This window comes from Lepidochelys kempii, chromosome 23 (assembly GCF_965140285.1).
Source record: "Lepidochelys kempii isolate rLepKem1 chromosome 23, rLepKem1.hap1, whole genome shotgun sequence".
In the NCBI taxonomy this organism is placed as follows: domain Eukaryota; kingdom Metazoa; phylum Chordata; order Testudines; family Cheloniidae; genus Lepidochelys; species Lepidochelys kempii.
The window spans coordinates 17,998,533-18,019,674 of NC_136402.1; the positions used below are offsets into that span (position 1 = coordinate 17,998,533).

The 21,142-nt window shown below is 67.7% G+C and overlaps 2 protein-coding genes across 5 annotated transcripts; one reads left to right on the forward strand and one right to left on the reverse strand.

Moving 5' to 3' along the window:
• Positions 1-1,063: 1,063 nt before the first annotated feature.
• On the forward strand, positions 1,064-4,720 carry PRAF2 (PRA1 domain family member 2). Its single transcript, XM_073321651.2, has 3 exons — positions 1,064-1,282; positions 2,476-2,693; positions 3,707-4,720. The coding sequence occupies exons 1-3, from the start codon at positions 1,104-1,106 to the stop codon at positions 3,844-3,846; spliced, it is 537 nt and encodes a 178-aa protein (XP_073177752.1). The 5' UTR covers positions 1,064-1,103; the 3' UTR covers positions 3,847-4,720.
• A 901-nt stretch (positions 4,721-5,621) lies between these two features.
• Positions 5,622-20,241, reverse strand: CCDC120 (coiled-coil domain containing 120). Of its 4 annotated transcripts, none has more exons than XM_073321649.2 (10): positions 20,096-20,241; positions 12,836-12,959; positions 12,350-12,474; positions 11,674-11,778; positions 10,431-10,638; positions 9,851-9,907; positions 9,421-9,592; positions 9,141-9,245; positions 7,157-7,753; positions 5,622-6,584 (listed from the first exon to the last, which is right to left on the reverse strand). In XM_073321649.2, exons 2-10 carry the CDS (start codon positions 12,882-12,884, stop codon positions 6,482-6,484), a joined length of 1,521 nt encoding a protein of 506 aa, XP_073177750.2. In that variant the 5' UTR covers positions 12,885-12,959; positions 20,096-20,241; the 3' UTR covers positions 5,622-6,481. The 4 variants fall into 4 exon arrangements, with proteins under 4 accessions (XP_073177750.2, XP_078706370.1, XP_073177749.2 ...); XM_078850244.1 differs by lacking the exon at positions 20,096-20,241 and adding an exon at positions 19,341-19,431; XM_073321648.2 differs by lacking the exon at positions 20,096-20,241 and adding an exon at positions 15,708-15,870.
• Between the last annotated feature and the right edge of the window lie 901 nt (positions 20,242-21,142).

Below are 21,142 nucleotides of genomic sequence, written 5' to 3' on the forward strand. Positions count from 1 at the left end.
ACGCGCTATCTCAGAGTCGACCCCCCCCGCAACCCCACTCGACCGCCTCTTAGTCAACACCCCCACAGACAGATCAGGGCTCCCCACCCCCAGGGGGCAGCAGGGACCCACATACGTATGGGGCAGCGCAACAGCAACAGATGCGACCACTGCTGGGGCTGGGGTGGGGGCAGCGGTAGCTGGCTGCAGAACAATTAGGTGAGAACTGGGCCGAGGGGGGGTTGGGATCCCGTACCAGGAGCCGGGGAGAGAACCCAGGAGTCCGGGCCCCCAACCCCCCGCCCCACTCTAACCACTAGACCCCGCTCCCCTCCCAGCACTGGGGAGAGAACCCAGGAGTCCGGGCTCCCAGCCCCCCCGGCTCTAATCACTAGACCCCGCTCCCCTCCCAGCGCCGGGGAGAGAACCCAGGAGTCCGGGCTCCCAGCCCCCCCTGCTCTAATCACTAGACCCCGCTCCCCTCCCAGCGCCGGGGAGAGAACCCAGGAGTCCGGGCTCCCAGCCCCCCCTGCTCTAATCACTAGACCCCGCTCCCCTCCCAGCGCCGGGGAGAGAACCCAGGAGTCCGGGCTCCCAGCCCCCCCTGCTCTAATCACTAGACCCCGCTCCCCTCCCAGCGCCGGGGAGAGAACCCAGGAGTCCGGGCTCCCAGCCCCCCCTGCTCTAATCACTAGACCCCGCTCCCCTCCCAGCGCCGGGGAGAGAACCCAGGAGTCCGGGCTCCCAGCCCCCCCCCTCTAATCACTAGACCCCGCTCCCCTCCCAGCGCCGGGGAGAGAACCCAGGAGTCCGGGCTCCCAGCCCCCCCTGCTCTAATCACTAGACCCCGCTCCCCTCCCAGCGCCGGGGAGAGAACCCAGGAGTCCGGGCTCCCAGCCCCCCCCCCTCTAATCACTAGACCCGGCTCCCCTCCCAGCGCCGGGGAGAGAACCCAGGAGTCCGGGCTCCCAGCCCCACCCCACTTTTGTTCCGTTCTCCCCGCTGCAGCCTCCAGGACTCCATTTCCCAGGCGGCGCCGCGGCGGGAGGCCCCGGCCGGCGGGCGGGCGGGGGCGGCGCGGTGCATGCCGGGGGCTGTAGTCCCCCCTCCCGCCGGCGCTGAAGATGTCCGAGGTGCGGCCGCCCCCGCTGCGGGCGCTGGGCGATTTCCTGCTGGGCCCCGCGCGCCTGGCGGCCCCGGACCCGCGCGACCCGCAGCGCTGGAGGAACCGGGTCCTCAACAACCTGCTCTATTATCAGAGCAACTACGGGCTGGGCCTGGGGCTGGCGCTGCTGCTGGGGGGGTGAGCGCCGGCGGGGGGGGGGCATGCTCCGGGGGGGGTCAGTGCAAGGGGGGGGTCCGTGCATGCTCCGGGGGGGTCAGTGCAAGGGGGGGGTCCGTGCATGCTCCGGGGGGGGTCAGTGCAAGGGGGGGTCCGTGCATGCTCCGGGGGGGGGTTAGCGCAAGGAGTGTGGGGCTTTGCATGCTACAGGGGGGGTCAGTGCAAGGGGGGGGTCCGTGCATGCTCCGGGGGGGTCAGTGCAAGGGGGGGGTCCGTGCATGCTCCGGGGGGGGGGTCAGTGCAAGGGGGGGTCCGTGCATGCTCCGGGGGGGGGTTAGCGCAAGGAGTGTGGGGCTTTGCATGCTACAGGGGGGGTCAGTGCAAGGGGGGGGTCCGTGCATGCTCCGGGGGGGTCAGTGCAAGGGGGGGTCCGTGCATGCTCCGGGGGGGGTTAGTGCAAGGGGTGGTCCGTGCATGCTCCGGGGGGGGGGGTTAGCGCAAGGAGTGTGGGGATTTGCATGCTACGGGGGGGGGGGGTCAGTGAAGGGGGGGGTCCGTGCATGCTCCGGGGCGGGGTTAGCGCAAGGAGTGTGGGGCTTTGCATGCTACGGGGGGGGTCAGTGTATGCTCTGGGGGGGGTCCGTGCATGGAGTTGGGAGTCTTGTATGTACCGGGGGGGTCAATGCAAGGAGTGTGGTGCTTTGCATGCTACGGGGGGGGGGGTCAGTGCAAAGGGTGGAGGTCAGTGCATGTTCTGACGGGTCCGTGCATGCTCCGGGGGGGGGTCAGTGCAAGGGGGAGGGTCCGTGCATGCTCCAGGGGGGTCAATGCAAGGGGTGAGGTGTAATGCTTGGTGGGGGGTGTCAGTGCAAGGGGTGGGGGGCCATGCATGCTCCCCAGCGGGTTGGTACAAGCGGTTGGGGGCTGGGCATGCTTGATGCAAGGGGGGCTGTGTATGCTCGGGGGGGGGTCAGTGCAAGGAGGGAGGGGGCTATGCATGCTCCGGGGGAGTCAGTGCAAGGGGTGGGGGGGGGCTGTGCAATGCTCTCAGGGGGGTAATTGCAAGGGGGGGAGCGTGCCTGCTCCCCATGGGGTCAATGCAAGTGGTTGGGGGCTGGGCATGCTCCGGGGGGGTGTGCAAGGTGTGAGGGTAGGATCAATGCAGAATGTGGGCATCCAGACTCCTGGGTTCTCACTCTGCCCTGTCCCCACAGGTACTTCCGGCCCCTGCACACCCTGCTTTCTGGCTCCGCCGTGACCCTCGTCTTCGTCGCCTTCGTCTGGGCGGCCGAGAACAAGGCTCCAATTCGGCGCTTCCGGAGCAGCTATCCCGGCGCCAGCCTCCTGGCCGTGCTGGGGAGCGCCTACGGCCTGGTGTCCCTGTTGGGGGGCTCGAGGGTCTTCCTGCTGACAGTCACCCTGCCCATCTCCAGTGAGTCGGGGGAGGGATGGGCGGCAGGTGGGGGCCTGATGGGGTGTGGAATCTACGGGGTCAGGTTAAGTAGGGCTTGGGGAATGCTGTGGGGCCAGGTAGCACTGAGGAAGAGGGCCAGGTTTGCTGGGGTAGAATTTGGGGGTGGGGACACATGGGGTAGCAGAGATCGGGGGGGGGCATGCAGTGGGGTTGATTGGGGGAAGTGGGATTGATGGGGGGTGAGTAAAGTGGGGGAGGTTGGGCAGGCTGGGGGTAACACAGTGCATGGACTGGGTGGGGGTCAGATCAATGGGTCACAGGCTGCATACTGGCGCTGGGAGGGCAAGGGGGGGGGCACAGCTGCCACTTCCTTGCTGCCAGATCCATGCATGCAGCCCCCACCCTGGAGGGCAGTTGCATTTCCAAGGCCGCCTCGGCAGGGCCGTTCCCGCAGCCTTCCTGCTGCGGGCGGTTGCATCTTCGAGGAACGGCTCCTGCAACGCTGTGCTCGGGGGCCCTGCTGCAAGCCCCCCTGCCTGCAGGCGCTGCCCGGTGCGCCAGCCTCTTGCGGGGGGCAGCGGCATTGGCTGCATTCCCCCTGCGGCGGGGCTGTGCCCGGGGGGGCCGCTCCATGCCAGCGGGAGCATCCCTGCGCACAGCAGGCCCCTGCGGTTTAGCTGCAAGAGCCTTGGGGGCCGTCGCTGCTCGGTTGCATGTTAGAGGCGCATCCACCTAGGCAGACCCCATGCTGCTGCCTCCTTTTGCCAGCGGGCGGGGGCACGGCCCATGTATTCTCGCCGCAGCATCCCTGCCTGCAGTCCCCACCCCGGGGCAGCTTTCGCTGGGGGAGGTTGCATGCAAACGCTCCCTGCACGGCCGATGCATCCAAGCTGCGGCAGGGGGGAGCGACTTGCCGCCTTGCTGTGTCGCAGGACTTGGGTTGCGGGGGCCGGGGGCTGCTCTCAGCAAGTGACGGGGGACGCTTTCAGCCCCCCCACTTTCTCGCTTTCCCCCCCCCCCGCCACTTGCAGTGATTCTGATCCACGCCTCCTTTCGCCTCCGGAACCTCAAGAATAAAATGGAGAACAAGATCGAGAGCATTGGGCTGAAGAGGACGCCCATGGGGCTACTGTTGGAGGCGATGGGCCAGGAACAAGAAGCTGGCTCTTAAGGAGCGAGACGGACCCCCCCTCCCCCGTCCTTCCCACCAGCCCCTCACCGTTGCCTCGGGCCTGTGCTTCACTACTCTCCTACACGCACACGCTCACTACCATGAAGATGCAGCGTCCCTCTGACTCGAGCCAGGGTCTTGAAGTTGGAGTAGGGGAGGGGATCAGCTATGGCTAACCTGTGGAACTACCTGCCACATGATTTGTTACAGAGGACCAGATAGTTTAGCTGGGGGGGGGGGGGCCCTACGGAACTACTTGCCAGATGATTTGATCCCAAGGTCTGAAGACTTTAACCGGGGAGAACAGGCTATGGTTTACATGTGGAACTACCAACCACATGATTTAACCCAGAGGCCTGGAGAGCTTAACAGGAGGAGGATGAACTATGGTTAACCTGTGGAACTACCTTCCACATGATTTGGCAGAGGGGAGAATGGCCTGTGGAACTACCCCACTACATGATTTGGCCCAGCAAGGGGCCGAGAGCTGGGTAATCATTTGAACGACCACGTGTTTGGACCCAGGGGCATGGAGAATTTAGGAGAGAAGGGGGAGTGGTTAGCCTGTGGAACTAACTGCCACGTGATTTGACCCAGGGACCAACCCCCTCGGTCTGTTTACGTAGGCCCTACCGAAATACCCTGTTTGTACAGCAACGAAAGAAACAAGGGGCTTTAACACTGGGAGGGCTGGGGCAGTGGGAGGGGGTTTATTCAAGGGGGACCCCAAGGGGGCACTGAGGACTCAGTGGGATGCTGCATCTGGCGCAGAGTATTTATCCACAACTCCTTCTATTTATTTGAGGAGCAAAAACAACTATTCTAATAAAACTTCTGTGCCATTTCTTGCTATAAATGCTTGCATAGCTTTGAGGGGGTGGGAAATGGGGCCTTTCCCCGCTAGGGGGCGCTGGCTCTAGTCTGGTCCCAGGGTGGGGGGTCTGGCTGGCTCAAGGGTTTATGGGGTGGGGGCGGAATAATCCAGGTTTTCTTTTACCCCATAGCTGGAGGCATTTTTTACTTGGTTTATGTAGGGTCTCCCAAAGCCACTAGAAGGAAATCCAACAGAATTCAAAGTTCTGCTTGAGGAATTATTGGGGGGCAGTTCTCTGGCCTGTGTGAGACAGGGCAGGTCACCCTGGAGGATCACTCTGGTCCTTTCTGATGTGAGATGTCACTGACCCAAGGGAGCATGCTTTTTAACGTTAATCTGTGGAACCCTTTGCCTCATGGATTTCCCCCCGAGGTTTTTAGCAAAGAAAAAAAGCCAGAAGGGCGCTGCCAGGGGCATTAGTGGGAGAAGTGGGATCCCCTGGTAATTTGCTGGTTTTGGGAGGGAGCGGGGCAGGCCCCGTCCTGATGCATGCTGTATGTCCTGCCGGGAGGGGGGCATTTAATGCCCCATTTGGAGGCAGTGAGTGGCTCACGCCCTTGCGTGCTCTCCCATCATTAATCCACCTGCCTGAGAGGTGCAAGGAGAAGTTCTTCCACCGACCTAGCACTGTCTACACGGGGGGGTTAGGTCGAGGTCACTATGTTGCTCGGAGGGGGACGGGTGTAGATTTTTCACACCCCGAAGCGACATAGTTATACTGATTTAAGTCTGTAGGGTAGACCTGGCCTAAGGACAGTTCACTCCTCTGCGAGCGATCGGCGCAGGCTCTCTGCAGACTCAGGCAGGCATCACATTTTGGGACGTTTCTCCCCAACTGGTCGGAAATGCCCCCCCCCCCCCCCGCCAGCGCCCCCCCCAGCCAAGCCACCATGCCACAGCCTCGCCTTTGCGCTCTGTATTATACAAACCCCGTTCTGCACAGTGACCAGTTTGACATTTGCCAAAGAAATTCCCGTTACAATCCACGCGCTGGGAACGGGGCGAAGTCGAGGTCCAGAGCCCGTCGCATGCTGGTGCCCGTCGCTACTAACACGTGGATCATGGGGGGTGGGGGGGGTGGGACCTGGGAGGTAGAATCCCACCCCCCCGCCCGCCTGCCAGTTCCCCCCAAATAAAATCCAGCGGGAAAAGGAAAAAAAAGTGACTTTCTTCTTGTGTGTAACTTTTAAAGGAAAATCCACTGGACACCGGCCAGGGCTGGAATGTCAAGAATTTGAGTTCGTTTCCTAATTGAGCCGGACAGGAGAGGGGGGCTGTTTTGGGAGGGGCTCACTGGATGGGGGGGGGGAAGGGGAGCATCTGTCTCAGTTTGGGGAGAGGGATGTGGTGTGGGGGGTATGGCCAGACGCGGGGGAGGGAACATGAGGGGGGTGTCAGGGAGCTGATAGGTGTTGGGTGGGGCGGGGGGGGGGGTGTCTGTCCAGACTTTTAGAAAGGGGCGGGTTTGGGGGGGCAGTTACTCCCGGTGGGAACGGGAATTCAGTTGGTGGCTGATTTCCCAGCCAGGACCTGTCCCCCATATCTGAATGTGGGCAGGGGGGAGATTGAGGTTGCTGGGGGGGGGTCGTCTCAGCCCATGGGGGGGGGTGAGAATCCGTGCCCCACACCACCCTAGCGGGGGGCCGGGTGAATCTCCCCCCACATCTAATCCGCCTGATGCCACACACACCCCCGTCCAGCAGGGGAGCGTCCCCCCATGTGAGATTAACCCCTGGCTGTCCCTGCCTCCCCACATGGAGGTCAGACCAGCGTCCCTGGGGGGTGTCTCTCCACATCCAAGGGGGGCCCCAGGCTGGGGGAGGGGGCGCCAGGTCCGTCTGGGTAAAGGAGGTCTGCGAAGGGTCTGCCGGACAGAGGCAGAGACAGAGACAGACGTGTGGGGTGGGGAGACAGATGTGGGGGGAGAGATGTGGGGGGAAGAGAGAGAGAGAGAGAGAGATTAGCCAGAGGAAGGTGCAGGGGGGAGATGGATTAAGTCATAGCAGAGAGAGTCACCCTTCCCCGGACGCCTGGGTCCCTTCTTGCTGCCCCCTCCCCACAACTCCAGGGAGCAGAGCCGGATGCCTGGGTCCTTTCCTGCCTCCCCCACCAACACCGGGGTCCCCCGTGCCCCAACCCTGCAGCCAAGTCAGACGCCTGGGTCCTTAACGTCCCCCCCACACACACACACCCACCCCTCTCGGACGCCTGGGTCCTTTCCTCCAACACAGCCCATGCAGGTGGGGAGGGGGGCAGCTGATGAACGGCCGACGCCCTAGCAAGAGACGCATGAGCCTCCCCCGCCCCCCAAACAACCCCCTCTGGCTGGTGTACCCCTGCTGTGGGGGAGAGGTGGGGGGGCTGATTCTGAGGGGGGGGTCGGTCCCCTAGCCCCCAACCTTAACTCAGGGCTGCCAGACCCCCCGACGCCCATACCTGCCCTGCAGCGGCTGCCCAGCGTAGCTCAGCGAATGGGGCAGGTAGCCCCCCGTCTCCGGCCGGGGGTGGGGTTCGGGCCAGCCACGGGGGGCCCCCCCTCTCCTGTCCCGGGGCGGGGGGGCCCCCCCCGCTCCGCCGGCGTTCCGCAGGTACCAGTTCCGGAGCCCCTCCAGGGCCAAGGCTTTGTGGACGGCCCGGGGCGGGCGCTGGGGGGCCGGGGGCGGCGGCTGGCTCTGGGGAGGGGGCCCGCAGGACTTGGCGCGCCCCGCCCGGCGTGGCAGGGGGCTCTCGGGGTACCCCCAGCCGGGAGGCGGGGGGGCATCACGGCGCGAGAGGTGGGCTCCGGCCGGCGAGCAGTGGGGCTCCAGGTAATAGTCCAGGAGGATCTCGGCGTATGGGGGCCGGGGGGGGCCACGGAAAGGAGGGTCTTCGGGGGGGGCCCCCCGCTCGATCAGGGCCTCCGAGCTGTTGCTGCGGCGGGTGCGGGCGGCGAAGGCTGGGGGGGCCCGGTCGGCGCTGGGGTCCCGGCTGGGGGGGCCGAGCTGGGAGTCCTGGCTCCCCGACCACTGACGGGTGGCTGGGGGGGCGTCCGGCCTGGGGGGAGGGCACAAAGAAAAGGGGGGGTTAGTGAGGGGTGGGGCATAGCAGGCACCCCAAATTCAGTACCACTGCCTCCAAAGTGACCCCCAGAGCCCCCCCGATTCACCCCCCAACCCCAAAGCCCAACGTCACGCCCCCACCTGGACAGATCCTGCCCAACTCCCGCTAAGCAGGACGGGAGACCGAGGGGTGAAGCGGAGACGCACGGGGGGGGGGGTCGCTGTGCTGCGGGGGTCAGGTGTGGGGCTCGGCAGACGGCGCTCTCCCCAGGCAGGTCTGGGCACTGTGGGGCACCATGGGGCAGGGGGTCGCTAGGGGGCGCTGTCCCGCAGGCAGGGCTGGGCGGGGCCCCAGGCGGGGCACTAGGGGGCGCTCTCCCCCGGGCGGGGCCGGGCGGGGCCCTGGGGAGGGGGGGTCGCTCTGCTCCGGGCGGGGCCCCGGGGGGGGGCGCTAGGGGGGCGCTCTGCTCCGGGCGGGGCCCCGGGGGGGGCGCTAGGGGGGCGCTCTGCTCCGGGCGGGGCCCCGGGGGGGGGCGCTAGGGGGGCGCTCTGCTCCGGGCGGGGCCCCGGGGGGGGGCGCTAGGGGGGCGCTCTGCTCCGGGCGGGGCCCCGGGGGGGGGGCGCTAGGGGGGCGCTCTGCTCCGGGCGGGGCCCCGGGGGGGGGGGCGCTAGGGGGCGCTCTGCTCCGGGCGGGGCCCCGGGGGGGGCGCTAGGGGGCGCTCTGCTCCGGGCGGGGCCCCGGGGGGGGCGCTAGGGGGGCGCTCTGCTCCGGGCGGGGCCCCGGGGGGGGCGCTAGGGGGGCGCTCTGCTCCGGGCCGGGCCCCGGGGGGGGCGCTAGGGGGGCGCTCTGCTCCGGGCCGGGCCCCGGGGGGGGCGCTAGGGGGGCGCTCTGCTCCGGGCCGGGCCCCGGGGGGGGCGCTAGGGGGGCGCTCTGCTCCGGGCCGGGCCCCGGGGGGGGCGCTAGGGGGGCGCTCTGCTCCGGGCCGGGCCCCGGGGGGGGCGCTAGGGGGGCGCTCTGCTCCGGGCCGGGCCCCGGGGGGGGCGCTAGGGGGGCGCTCTGCTCCGGGCAGGGCCCCGGGGGGGGCGCTAGGGGGGCGCTCTGCTCCGGGCGGGGCCCCGGGGGGGGGCGCTAGGGGGGCTCTGCTCCGGGCGGGGCCCCGGGGGGGGCGCTAGGGGGCGCTCTGCTCCGGGCGGGGCGCTAGGGGGCGCTCTGCTCCGGGCGGGGCCCCGGGGGGGGCGCTAGGGGGGCTGTGCTCCGGGCGGGGCCCCGGGGGGGGGCGCTAGGGGGGCTCTCTGCTCCGGGCGGGGCTGGGGGGGCGCTAGGGGGTCGCTCTCCCCGGGGCAGGGCTGTGGGGGCCGCTAGGGGGGCTCTGCTCCGGTACCTGACGTCGTGGCTCCTGCTGCAGATGGTCCGGGTCAGAACCGGGGTCGCTGGGACGCTCCGGCCCTCAAAGCTGGACACGCTCCGGGGCAGGGTCCGACTCGGGCTGAGGGGGAGCAAACAAAACCTGAGACCAGCTGGGCCCGGCCGGATGGGGGGCTGGGGGAACCCCACTGGCTGGGGGGCTGGGTAAATGGGGGGAGTGGGAGGCAGCAGGGGAGACCAGGGGTGTGAGAAGCGGGTTGCGGGGGGGGGGGGACTGGCCTGTGGCCTGTACCCACCTGGTAGGGCTGGCTAGCGAGCTGCGGCGGCTGGCGGCCCCCCCCCCCAGCTCCGTGGGGGGCCCTCGCCAGCCAGGACGGCGGTCGGGGCTGCCGGACACGGCGCGGAGGTGATCCCGGCTGCGGGGGGACGAGGGGCCCACCTTGGGCGGGTGGGAACCGTGGGGGTCGTCTGGGGGAGAGAACGCAAGGCAAAGGGTGGAACCCAGGAGTCCGGGCTGCAAGCCAAGCTGTCCACCCCACCTGCACACTGTCCCACCACACCCCACCGGTCTGGGGGCCCCACCCCCCCAGCACCAGCCCCCACTCCCCTCCCAGAGCCAGGGAGAGAACCCAGGCATTCTGGCTCCCAGCCCCCCCCGCTCTAACCACTAGCCCCCACTCCCCTCCCAGAGCCAGGGAGAGAACCCAGGCATCCTGACACACTCACTGTTCTCGTGACTGGCCGATTCGGAGAGGGAGCTGTTCTCGGAGGTGAACGCCTCGTCTTGGGGAATGGAAACCGGGAGATGGGTCAGTCCCCTATAAGCCCCCGCCGGTGCCAGCCCCCCCCCCAAGTCTGCAATCCCCCCCACTTAACAGCCTTGGGGGTGCTGGAACATCCCCCCCTTCTGAAAATCTCTGGCATGCTGGCGGTCACGAATGCAGCGGGGGCAGTGAGGGGGAGGCCGGGGGGGGTCAGGGGCAACTGAGGGGCTTGGCGGGGGGTCGGGGGACAGGAACTCAGGAGGGGTGATGAGGGAGAAGAGGGGTGTCCGAGGGGTTAGGGGGCATCTGGGAAAGAAAGGGGGCTGTGAAGGCATTGGGGGGGCATGGGGGTATCCAAGGGACTATGGGGGTGTCAGGGAGACAAGGGGGCCTGTGGGGGCGTTCGGGGGGCTCTGGTTCTCAGGGTGTGCCCCATGGGGTCAGGCCCGGGGGGCTCAGGGACGGTGGGGAGGTCCAGAGTGAGGGGCCCGGAGATTTCGGGGGGTTGGGATGCTGGGATGGGGGGGGGGGGGTTCTCTCACCGTGCGCTCCCCGGGGCGCCCCCAGCCGGGCCCGCGTCTCCCCCAGCTGCCCCTCCAGCTCCCGCAGGCGCTGGGCGGCCTCGGCCTGGACCTGCCGACGCCGGCGACGCTGCTGATCCGACAGCTCCGGGGCCAGGGCCAGGCGCCGTGCGGCCTCCACCACCTGCCGCTGCACGGCCAGCTCCCGGCGCAGCTCCCATGCCAGCGCCTGGGGGGGACGGGGGTTAGAGACTGCGCCCCCCCAGCCACAGCCCCCCCCCGGCTCCCACCGCCCTCCCGGCTCCCGGCACAGCTCCCACGCCAGCGCCTGGGGGGGACGGGGGTTAGAGACTGTGCCCCCCCAGCCACAGCCCCCCCCGGCTCCTGGCGCAGCTCCCACGCCAGCGCCTGGGGGGGACGGGGGTTAGAGACTGCGCCCCCCCAGCCACAGCCCCCCCCGGCTCCCACCGCCCTCCCGGCTCCCGGCACAGCTCCCACGCCAGCGCCTGGGGGGGACGGGGGTTAGAGACTGCGCCCCCCCAGCCACAGCCCCCCCGGCTCCCGGCGCAGCTCCCACGCCAGCGCCTGGGGGGGACGGGGGTTAGAGACTGCGCCCCCCCAGCCACAGCCCCCCCCGGCTCCCGGCGCAGCTCCCACGCCAGCGCCTGGGGGGGACGGGGGTTAGAGACTGCGCCCCCCCAGCCACAGCCCCCCCCGGCTCCTGGCGCAGCTCCCACGCCAGCGCCTGGGGGGGACGGGGGTTAGAGACTGCGCCCCCCCAGCCACAGCCCCCCCCGGCTCCCACCGCCCTCCCGGCTCCCGGCACAGCTCCCACGCCAGCGCCTGGGGGGGACGGGGGTTAGAGACTGCGCCCCCCCAGCCACAGCCCCCCCGGGCTCCCACCGCCCTCCCGGCTCCCGGCACAGCTCCCACGCCAGCGCCTGGGGGGGACGGGGGTTAGAGACTGCGCCCCCCCAGCCACAGCCCCCCCCGGCTCCTGGCGCAGCTCCCACGCCAGCGCCTGGGGGGGACGGGGGTTAGAGACTGCGCCCCCCCAGCCACAGCCCCCCCCGGCTCCCACCGCCCTCCCGGCTCCCGGCACAGCTCCCACGCCAGCGCCTGGGGGGGACGGGGGTTAGAGACTGTGTGCCCCCCCACACCCAGCCACAGCCCCCCTCCCAACTCCTCCATGGCCCCCCTTCCCCAAAAGCCCACCCCCTCTTTCCTGTCCCCCCCAGCCCCGCCCCCCCAGGCCCCTCTTCACCTCAGCTCCAGGTCCCCGGTGGGCGGGCACCGCTCTTCTCCGGACGGGGTGGGGTCTCTCCCCCGGCTCCAGCGGGTACTCGGGGGGCAGCTTCCCTGTCAGCTCCTGGGGGCGGGCGGGGGCAGAAGCCTTAGGAGAACAGCCTGCTGTCGCTATGCAGCTAATGGCAGAAGATAACAACCTACTACTGCCGGAGGGGAGGGGATGGAGAAGGAGAATAGCCTACTATAGGTATGCGGCTAACAGAGCTGCACCGCACGACAGGTTGTGGGTTCAGATCACGCTGGAGAGGACGACGACAACCCACTGCCGCTGATGGGGGGAAATGGAGAGCAACCTACTCGAGCAACACAGCTAATGGGGTCACGCCATTAAATCTAGGGGCAGCATAGGGAGCCGCTCCAGGTTGTGGGTTCAAATCCTGGGGAGGGCTGGAGACCATGGATAGCAACCTACTACTGCTGATGGGACAGAGCAGGATAAGAGCCTACCATGCCTGCGCAGCTCGCGGCACGGCTCCCTCAGGTCTAGAGGGGACGGTCCAGGTTCGAATCCCCCTTGGCGCTGAAGGGGGAGAGGCAGAGAAGGAGAATAGCCTACTATAGCTATGCAGCTACCAAGGCACTAACGCCCAGGCAGGCCTGGCGCGGGGGGGGGGGGGGTCCCGGATACTCACGGCCTCCTGCAGACAGAGGCGGCGCAGCTCGGCGACCCGCAGCCCCAGCGCCTCCCGCAGGCCCCACTGCCGCTCCAGCAGCTCCTGCAGCCGCAGCCGCGCGCCGGGGTCCCGCACCAGGGCATCTGCGGGGGGGTGGGAGAGAGGAGACGGGGGGTCACAGCTGATGGGGGGGTGGGGGGGGGATGGGGAGGCGTCGGAGTTGCAGGGAGGAGACAGGAGGATGTGGGGGTCACAGCCAGGAAAGGGATATGTGCGGGGGGGAGGCATGGGCAGGCTGGGGAGTTCTGTGGGGGCGGGGTCAGGGCAGGAGGGGGTCCTAGGGGGCGGGGCCAGGGTCCTAGGGGGCGGGGCCAGGGTCCTAGGGGGCGGGGCCAGGGTCCTAGGGGGCGGGGCCAGGGTCCTAGGGGGCGGGGCCAGGGTCCTAGGGGGCGGGGCCAGGGTCCTAGGGGGCGGGGCCAGGGTCCTAGGGGGCGGGGCCTTTACCTGCTGAGCTGTAGCTGGAGGCGGTGATGAGCTGCCCTTTGACCTCCATGCTGGGGCCAGGGGGGCAGCGCGGGGGGGGCCGGGTCAGGCCTGGCTAAGAGCCGTGAGCTCCCATCCCCAACGTCTGTGGGGGGAGAGAGAGAGAGAGAGAGAGAGACGGGGTGAGGGGGACCCAGGGCACTTCCCCTTGCCAGGCCGCTGCCCCCCCCCCCCCCACGTACAGCACCCCACTGGCTCCATCCAATCCCTCCCCCGAGCCGGCCAGTCCCCACCCTGGGGCCAGTGCCCCCTAGAGGGCAAAGGCCCCATTCCCGCCTCCCACTACTAGTCCCCTCCCTGCGATGGTCAGGGGGGTGGGGGGGAATCTAAGGCCTCGGACCTGGAAAGAAAGGAGACAAATTCCACTAAGAAACATCCAGGAGGTTTCTGGGCAGGTCCAGGGAGAGAACCCAGGAGTCCTGGCTCCCAGTCCTCCCTGCTCTAACCACTAGACCCCAATCCCCTCCCAAAGGGAACATGCCATATAATCTCTGCCCCACCCCCATCACACAGGACCCTCCAATGGCAGAACTGCGGGGGTGTCCCCCCCTCCCACGAAGGGACCAGGGGGAACCAGGCCTCTGTAGGGTGCCCCACAGCCCCAAAAGGGCTGGGGGCAAGATTGACAATAGGCCCCGCCCCAGCTCTCCCAGCCCCCCAGAGGTGGGCCAGGGACCCAGGTGTCCAGACCCGTACCCCTAAACGCCATCACAACAACCTTAGCCCCTGAGGGGCGTCAGGAGAAATGGGGTCCGCGCCTCCCAGAACTGCCCGCCAGGCTCCAGCCCAGGGATGAGGGGAGGGAGGGAGGGATTTGGAATGGGGACCCAGGTGTCCGGGAGGGGAAGAGGTCCTGGGCAAGTTGCTCAGGATCCTCAATGGACAGCAGCGAATTCCTGTTCCGTGAATGGTTCTTGTCCACAGCCCCTAGGCTGGGCTGGCAGGGGGCTGCGGGTCGGGAGTGAGGGGCACCGGCAGGGCTGGGGGGGCCCAGGGCTGGGCTGGCAGGGGGCTGCGGGTCGGGAGTCGGGGGCACCGGCAGGGCTGGGGGGGGCCCATGGCTGGGATGGCAGGGGGCTGCAGGTTGGGAGTGAGGGGCACCGGCAGGGCTGGGGGGGCCCAGGGCTGGGCTGGCAGGGGGCTGCGGGTCGGGAGTCGGGGGCACTGGCAGGGCTGGGGGGGGCCCAGGGCTGGGCTGGCAGGGGGCTGCGGGTCGGGAGTGAGGGACACCGGCAAGGCTGGGGGGTCCCAGGGCTGGGAGTGAGGGGCACCGGCAGAGCTGGGGGGGTTGGGGGCCCAGGGCTGGGCTGGCAGGGGGCTGCGGGTCGGGAGTGAGGGGCACCGGCAGGGCTGGGGGGGGGCCCAGGGCTGGGAGTGAGGGGCACCGGCAGAGCTGGGGGGGTGGGGGCCCAGGGCTGGGCTGGCAGGGGGCTGCGGGTCGGGAGTGAGGGGCATCGGCAGGGCTGGGGGGGTGGGGGCCCAGGGCTGGGCTGGCAGGGGGCTGCGGGTCGGGAGTGAGGGGCATCGGCAGGGCTGGTGGGGTGGAGGCCCAGGGCTGGGCTGGCAGGGGGCTGTGGGTCGGGAGTCGGGGGCACCGGCAGGGCTGGGGGGGGCCCAGGGCTGGGCTGGCAGGGGGCTGCGGGTCGGGAGTGAGGGGCACCGGCAGGGCTGGTGGGGGGCCCAGGGCTGGGCTGGCAGGGGGCTGCGGGTCAGGAGTGAGGGGCATCGGCAGGGCTGGGGGGGTGGGGGCCCAGGGCTGGGCTGGCAGGGGGCTGCGGGTCGGGAGTGAGGGGCACCGGCAGGGCTGGCGGGGTGGGGGCCCAGGGCTGGGCTGGCAGGGGGCTGCGGGTCGGGAGTGAGGGGCACCGGCAGGGCTGGGGGGGGCCCAGGGCTGGGAGTGAGGGGCACCGGCAGAGCTGGGGGGGGGGGGCCCAGGGCTGGGCTGGCAGGGGGCTGCGGGTCGGGAGTGAGGGGCACCGGCAGGGCTGGGGGGCACCGGCAGGGCTGGGGGGCACCGGAAGTCCTCGCGACACCCCACACCGGCACGTCACAGCGTCTGGCCCCTGGGGCTCGTCTGATTCCGCAGCCCCAGCTCGGCCCCGGGCAGGACTCGACAGGTCCCCTCCTGGGATCCTCACAGGAGCAATTTCCTGCTAACACCTTCAGCGCTGCCCCAGCCCGGAAGCTTCCGCCCCCACCCCCACTGGAGAACCCAGGAGTCCTGGCTCCCAGCACCCCCACTCCCCTCCCAGAGCCAGGGAGAGACCCCAGGAGTCCTGGCTCCCAAGCCCCCCAGCTCTAACCCACCAGCCCCCACTTCCCTCGCAGAGCCGGGGAGAGAACCCAGGAGTCCTGGCTCCCAGCACCCCCTGCTCTAACCCACCAGCCCCCACTCCCCTCCCAGAGCCCGGGGGAGAACCCAGGAGTCCGGGTTCCAGTTTCCAATCCAGAGGTGATCCCCAAGCTCAGCCATTAACCCCACTAGCCACGTCGGAGTTAAGAGCACGGGGGGGGGGACTAAGTTTTATTGTGTTTAGGGGGGGCGGATGAGGGGAGGGGCAGTTCGGTGCTGGGGAGCGGAGATCAGCAGCCGACCCCACCCCCATTGCAATCAGGAGTGACTCCGGAGTGACCCCGGGGGGACTTAGATCAGCCCCCCACACTCTAACTTTGTTCCACGAGACGAAAACACACGAGTTCGCGGCTCTGACCCCCCGGGGGGGGTCTCGTGGGGGGCTGGGATTGGGGGGGGGCTTTTCCCTTTGCCTCCCCTTTTCAGGGTCTGGGGGGGGCTGTTTCCCCCGCAAGCACAGCGGCTGGGGGCAGGACTCACCTGGGGGGCGGGGGGGCGCGACGAGCCCCCCCCCCACGCGAGCCCGACGAGCTGGGAGCGAAGTGCCGCGATCCGCGGCCACGGCAGGGAGTGGGGGCGGGGCCGCGCCTTTAACCCCTGGCGCGCCGGGGCCGGGCCACGCCGCCAGGTACAGGCCACTGGGGACACACACAGCCCCAGGGACAGGCCACCGGGGAGACACACAGCCCAGGGGACACACAGCCAGGGACACACACACACTCCCAGGGACAGGCCACCAGGGAGACACACACAGACAGGGACAGGCCACCCGGGGGGGGGACGACACACACCGCCAGGTACACACCAGCTGGGGACACACATCCAGAGACTGGCTGCCTGGGACACACCTGCCGCTCCCGGACACGCACACCCAGGTACACACCACCCAGGGACACACATAGCCAGGGACAGGCCACCAGGGACACACACAGCCCAGGGGACACACACCCAGGGACACACACACCCAGGGACTGGCTGCCTGGGACACGCCTGCCGCTCCCGGACACGCACACCCAGGTACACACCACCCAGGGACACACATAGCCAGGGACAGGCCACCAGGGACACACACAGCCCAGGGGACACACACCCAGGGACACACACACCCAGGGACTGGCTGCCTGGGACACGCCTGCCGCTCCCGGACACACACACCCAGGTACACACCACCCAGGGACACACACAGCCTGGGACAGGCCACCAGGGAGACACACACAGCCAGGGACACACCAGCCGGGGACACACACACACAGGGACAGGCCACCGGGGACACACACACAGCCAGGGACACACCAGCCGGGGACACACACAGCCCAGGGGACAGGCCACCGGGGACACACACCCAGGGACACACACAGCCAGGGACAGGCCACCAGGGACACAGCACCTGTGACACACAAACTGGGACATGCACCCAGGGATCTACACACCAGCCGTGACACACACAGAGATCTCCACATGCAGAGTGAGACACAATCCACCCAGAGCTCCACACAAACTGATACACACACACTTCTCTCTCCCTCTCTCACACAGATACACACTCACGTACACACAACACAGACACATACAAGGTACCAGATGGACACACCAGGCAAAGACACAGAGCAGCACCCACACCAGGTAACACACTACCACATCAACACACGCTAAAGCAACAATTCAACACAAAACACACGGACAGTAACACCACCCAAGGCAATGCCCGCTCCAACGCCCCACAATCTCACACACAAAACAATACAGCACGACACACGCACACCCAATAACACCTACACAAGGTAACACACTCTGACACAACGACACAGAGACACACCAACACCACACACACACAAGCAGGGTAGCCCACACTCCAACACACCGACACACAGTCTCCGGAGAACCCCGGCGTCCGGCAGGAACCGCAGGGGTTAAGCAGTCCCGCGCCCTGGCCCATGCCCTGGACTGAGGGGCTCCCCCCCAGGTATTTGGGGACCCCCGGCCCGGCGGCTGCGGGGGCTGGCAGGGCCTGTTTGTGCTGCCCCCCGCCCCATGGTGCAGGGCCGGAGGGGGCATCCCACACATTCCTGGCTGCGGCCTGGGCAGGTACAGAGCGAGGGGGGAGGAGGTGCCCCACAGCACAGCCCCATTGCACAGCGCAGCCCCACTGAAACCACCCCACAGTGCCCCCTGAGGCTCCACACAGCCCCACTGAATTCACCCCACAGCACCCCCTGCCCAGCCCTCCACCCCACAGCCCCCCCCCAATCCAGTGCCCGGCCCTGACTGCCAGGAGAGAGCGCCCCCTGCTGGTATCCCCCTATTGTGTTCCTACCTGGTCCCCCACCCAGGGGCTGAACCAAGCAGCCCCCCCCCATAGCACAGGGCTGCCCCCAGTGCCAGCAAAGATTTGCTGACGGGGTTTGATGCCAGAAAAGCCGGAAAGGATCTGTGTGAAATTCACCCCTGGACTCACCAGGGTTTCCTGCTCAAGGAAACTGTTTGGGATGCTGGCCCCCAGAAAACGGAACCCCCACCCACAGCGGGGTGTTTCCCTTTCAGCAGCTGTTCCCCAGTCGCCCCCCCCCCCCAGAGGTGGCTGCATCTCAGCGCCGGGCGAGCCATTCCTGTGCGGCGTTATGTGAGGCTGTTCCCCAGCTGTCCTGCCCCAGAGGTGGCTGCATCTCAGGGCTGGGCGAGCCCTCCCTCTGTGGTGTTGTGTGTGGCCTTTTCCCAGCTGCCCCATCCCAGAGGTGGCTGCATCCCAAAGGTGGCTAAATGGTCCCTGTGCAGCTGGTTCCCGGTTGCCCTGCCCCAGAGTTAGTTGCAACACACCCTGCCAGCTAATTACGCAGCGTACGTTCCCTCCTCTCTCAAAGGCACAAGGACACCGGTGGCACCAGTCGGACGGGCCTCCTGCATTCCAGAGTCCCGGCATAACCAGCCCAGGAATGAATCATCTATCAGAAGGCAGCCAGGACTCCTGGGTTCTCTCCCCGGCTCTGGGAGGGGAGTGGGGTCTGGTGGTTAGAGCAGGGAGGGCTGGGAGCCCAGACTCCTGGGTTCCTACCCTGCTCTGGGAGGGGAGTGAGGTCCAGTGGTTAGAGCGGGGGGTGGGGTGGGGCGGGGTTCTCTCTCCGGCTCAGTGCAGGGAGGGGCGTCTGTCCATTTTCCTGACTCTCATTAAAATTGGGATTAACAACTCGGCGGTTGCTGGTGCAATCAGCTGACTCCAAAGCTGCTTAGGGGGCCAGGGACAATCCCTGAGTCAGGGCCTGGGCCCCTCCAGCCCCCCTCTGGCCTGTGCATATCAATGGGGGGGCCCTCTTTCCTCTTTGGCGCTGCAAGGGTTAAAATGCCCCCTGCCCCCAGAGCCCTGGCCAGCCCCGCTGAGTGAGGAGAGGTGCTGGGCCAGGGAGATTCAGCAGCAACCTCTCCCTGCAGCACGAAGTCGGTCACTCTGCCATGCAGCCAGGCCAAAGCACTGCTAACCCCCCCACCCCAGGAACCCAGGAGTCCTGGCTCCCAGCCCCCACATCCCACGAGACCCTACTCCCCTCCCAGAGCCAAGGAGAGAACCCAGGAGTCCTGGCTCTCAGCCCCTCCCTCCCCCCACTTTAGCCCATTAGCAACTCAGCATCAACTGCCCCCTGCCCCTGTTTCCAGTTCAGGTTACCCTCAGATCAGCCACCCCAACTGCCCCTGTCACCGGACCAGAGCCCTCGCCGGACGCTGAGATGCAGCCACCTCTGGGGCGGAGCGGATGCACAGGGCCTCAGGAACACGTTCCAGCTAAGCTCTGCCAGTCCCCCCAGCCCCCACAGCACAGCACCCACCTGCCCTCCAGCCTGCTCCCAACCCCACGGTGTCCCCCAGTGCCTGGCCCTTATCCCACTCCACACATACCCCACTGAGCCAGCCAGTCCCCTGCTGTGGGGCTTGATGGGAGCCGATGCCCCCTGGAGGGGACAGGCCCCAGGCCCCATTCCCTGCCCCCATGAGCCAGCCAGTCCCCCGCCCTGGGGCTGGATGGGAGCCGGTGCCCCCTAGAGGGGACAGGCCCCTGCCCCATTCCCTGCCCCCCTGAGCCAGCCAGTCCCCCTATAACCTATTTTCCAGGGGGGTCTCTCTTACCTTTCCTCTCTGGAGTGCGCTGTTCTGCTTCCTGGATCGGTGGATGCACAACCGCCCTGTGTGTGTCTGTGTGTGAGTCAGGCCCCAGTCCAGAGGTGCAAGGGGGGGTCCCCAAGCTTCCCCCCCAGCCCCCCCTCCCTGGTTTAATCCATCCAGCTGGTTCCCGGATCCATCCCAGCTCTTTTTCTGCTGAAACTGCCCAGGCTACACCTCCCCTGCGCCTGTTTCACACCCTCCCTGCTGCCAACAGGCGGAGGAGGGAGGGGGGGTTGTACAGTCGGACAGTTGCTGGCTGGTTATTGAGCATTGGCAAATCGGCTCCCGATGCAACACCGGCAGAGACACATTGCCCAGGCCGGGGGTAGCCCCCCCCCCCACGCCGCACAGGCCGGCCGGGTGTAGCTCACACACACAGCGCGTGTTGTCATTCGAATTGGCCTGCTCCAGGGGTTAACCCTTGGGGCGCTGGAGGGAATGGAGGGGGCGGGGCCCGTTGTGACGCAGAGATTGGCTGTAAGGGGGGGGGGGGCTGTAAGGGGGGTACACACACCACAACACAGAGCTGGCCAGACACGCAGACCGTGTTGACCGACACACCCCAGGACAGCTGATACACAGAGGCACAGTCACCTCCCCCCCCCCCCCCGACGACTGGCGGACACAGAGATGCACAATCCCAACCCCCCCTCACACACACACAACTGATACGCAGTCACTGTGACAATTGATACACCCCGAGAGACAACTGCACCCACCATCTGACACACAACCAGAGCCGCACCATCGTAGGCACACCATGGCAACCGATACACCCAGAGATGCCCAGGCCCGCCCGTTCCACGATAGCTGATACACGCAGCGATGCACAGCGGATACACACGGATACCCAATGGCACACCCCCTGACAACTGATACATAAACAGGCAAACACAATCACCCCCCCCCACGAGAACGGATACACACACAGACACACAATCGGACACACATTGTGACAACTGATACCCACAAAGAGCTACACAATCACACCATGGCAACTGATATGTAGAGATGCACAATCACACCCACACCCACACACAATCTTGCATGCACAACAATGACTGACAGGTGCACACACTCGCACGGCAACAAGTCTCACTCACAAACCCACAAACCACTACTGACAGAGACACACGCGTGGACGCAAGCCCCCACGCCGCTGGACACACCCGCAGACTCACAAACACACATGTGCCAACAGAGAAGGGGGCTCAGCCCAAGGGGCTTACGGGGGGGACCCCCGAAAATCCACGTGTGGCTTTGTGCCTGTCCCCCCATGTAACCCCAGGCAGAACCCAGCGGGGCCTAGGCAAGTCCAGGTCTGGTAAGAGCAACCCCTGCTGGCCAAGCCTAGAACTGCAGCTACAACTGTACCCCATACGGATCTAGGGGGCCCCTGCGGGTCCGGAGTGAGGGGCACCGGCAGAGCTGTGGGGGGAGGCCAGGGCTGGGCTGGCAGGGGGCTGCGGGTCAGGAGTGAGGGGCACCGGCAGAGCTGTGGGGGGGGCCCCAGAGCTGGGGGGGCAGGGGGCTGTGGGTCCGGAGTGAGGGGCACCGGCAGAGCTGTGGGGGGGGGGCCCAGAGCTGGGGGGGGCAGGGGGCTGTGGGTCCGGAGTGAGGGGCACCGGCAGAGCTGTGGGGGGGCCCAGAGCTGGGGGGGGCAGGGGGCTGTGGGTCCGGAGTGAGGGGCACCGGCAGAGCTGTGGGGGGGGCCCAGAGCTGGGGGGGGCAGGGGGCTGCGGGTCCGGAGTGAGGGGCACCGGCAG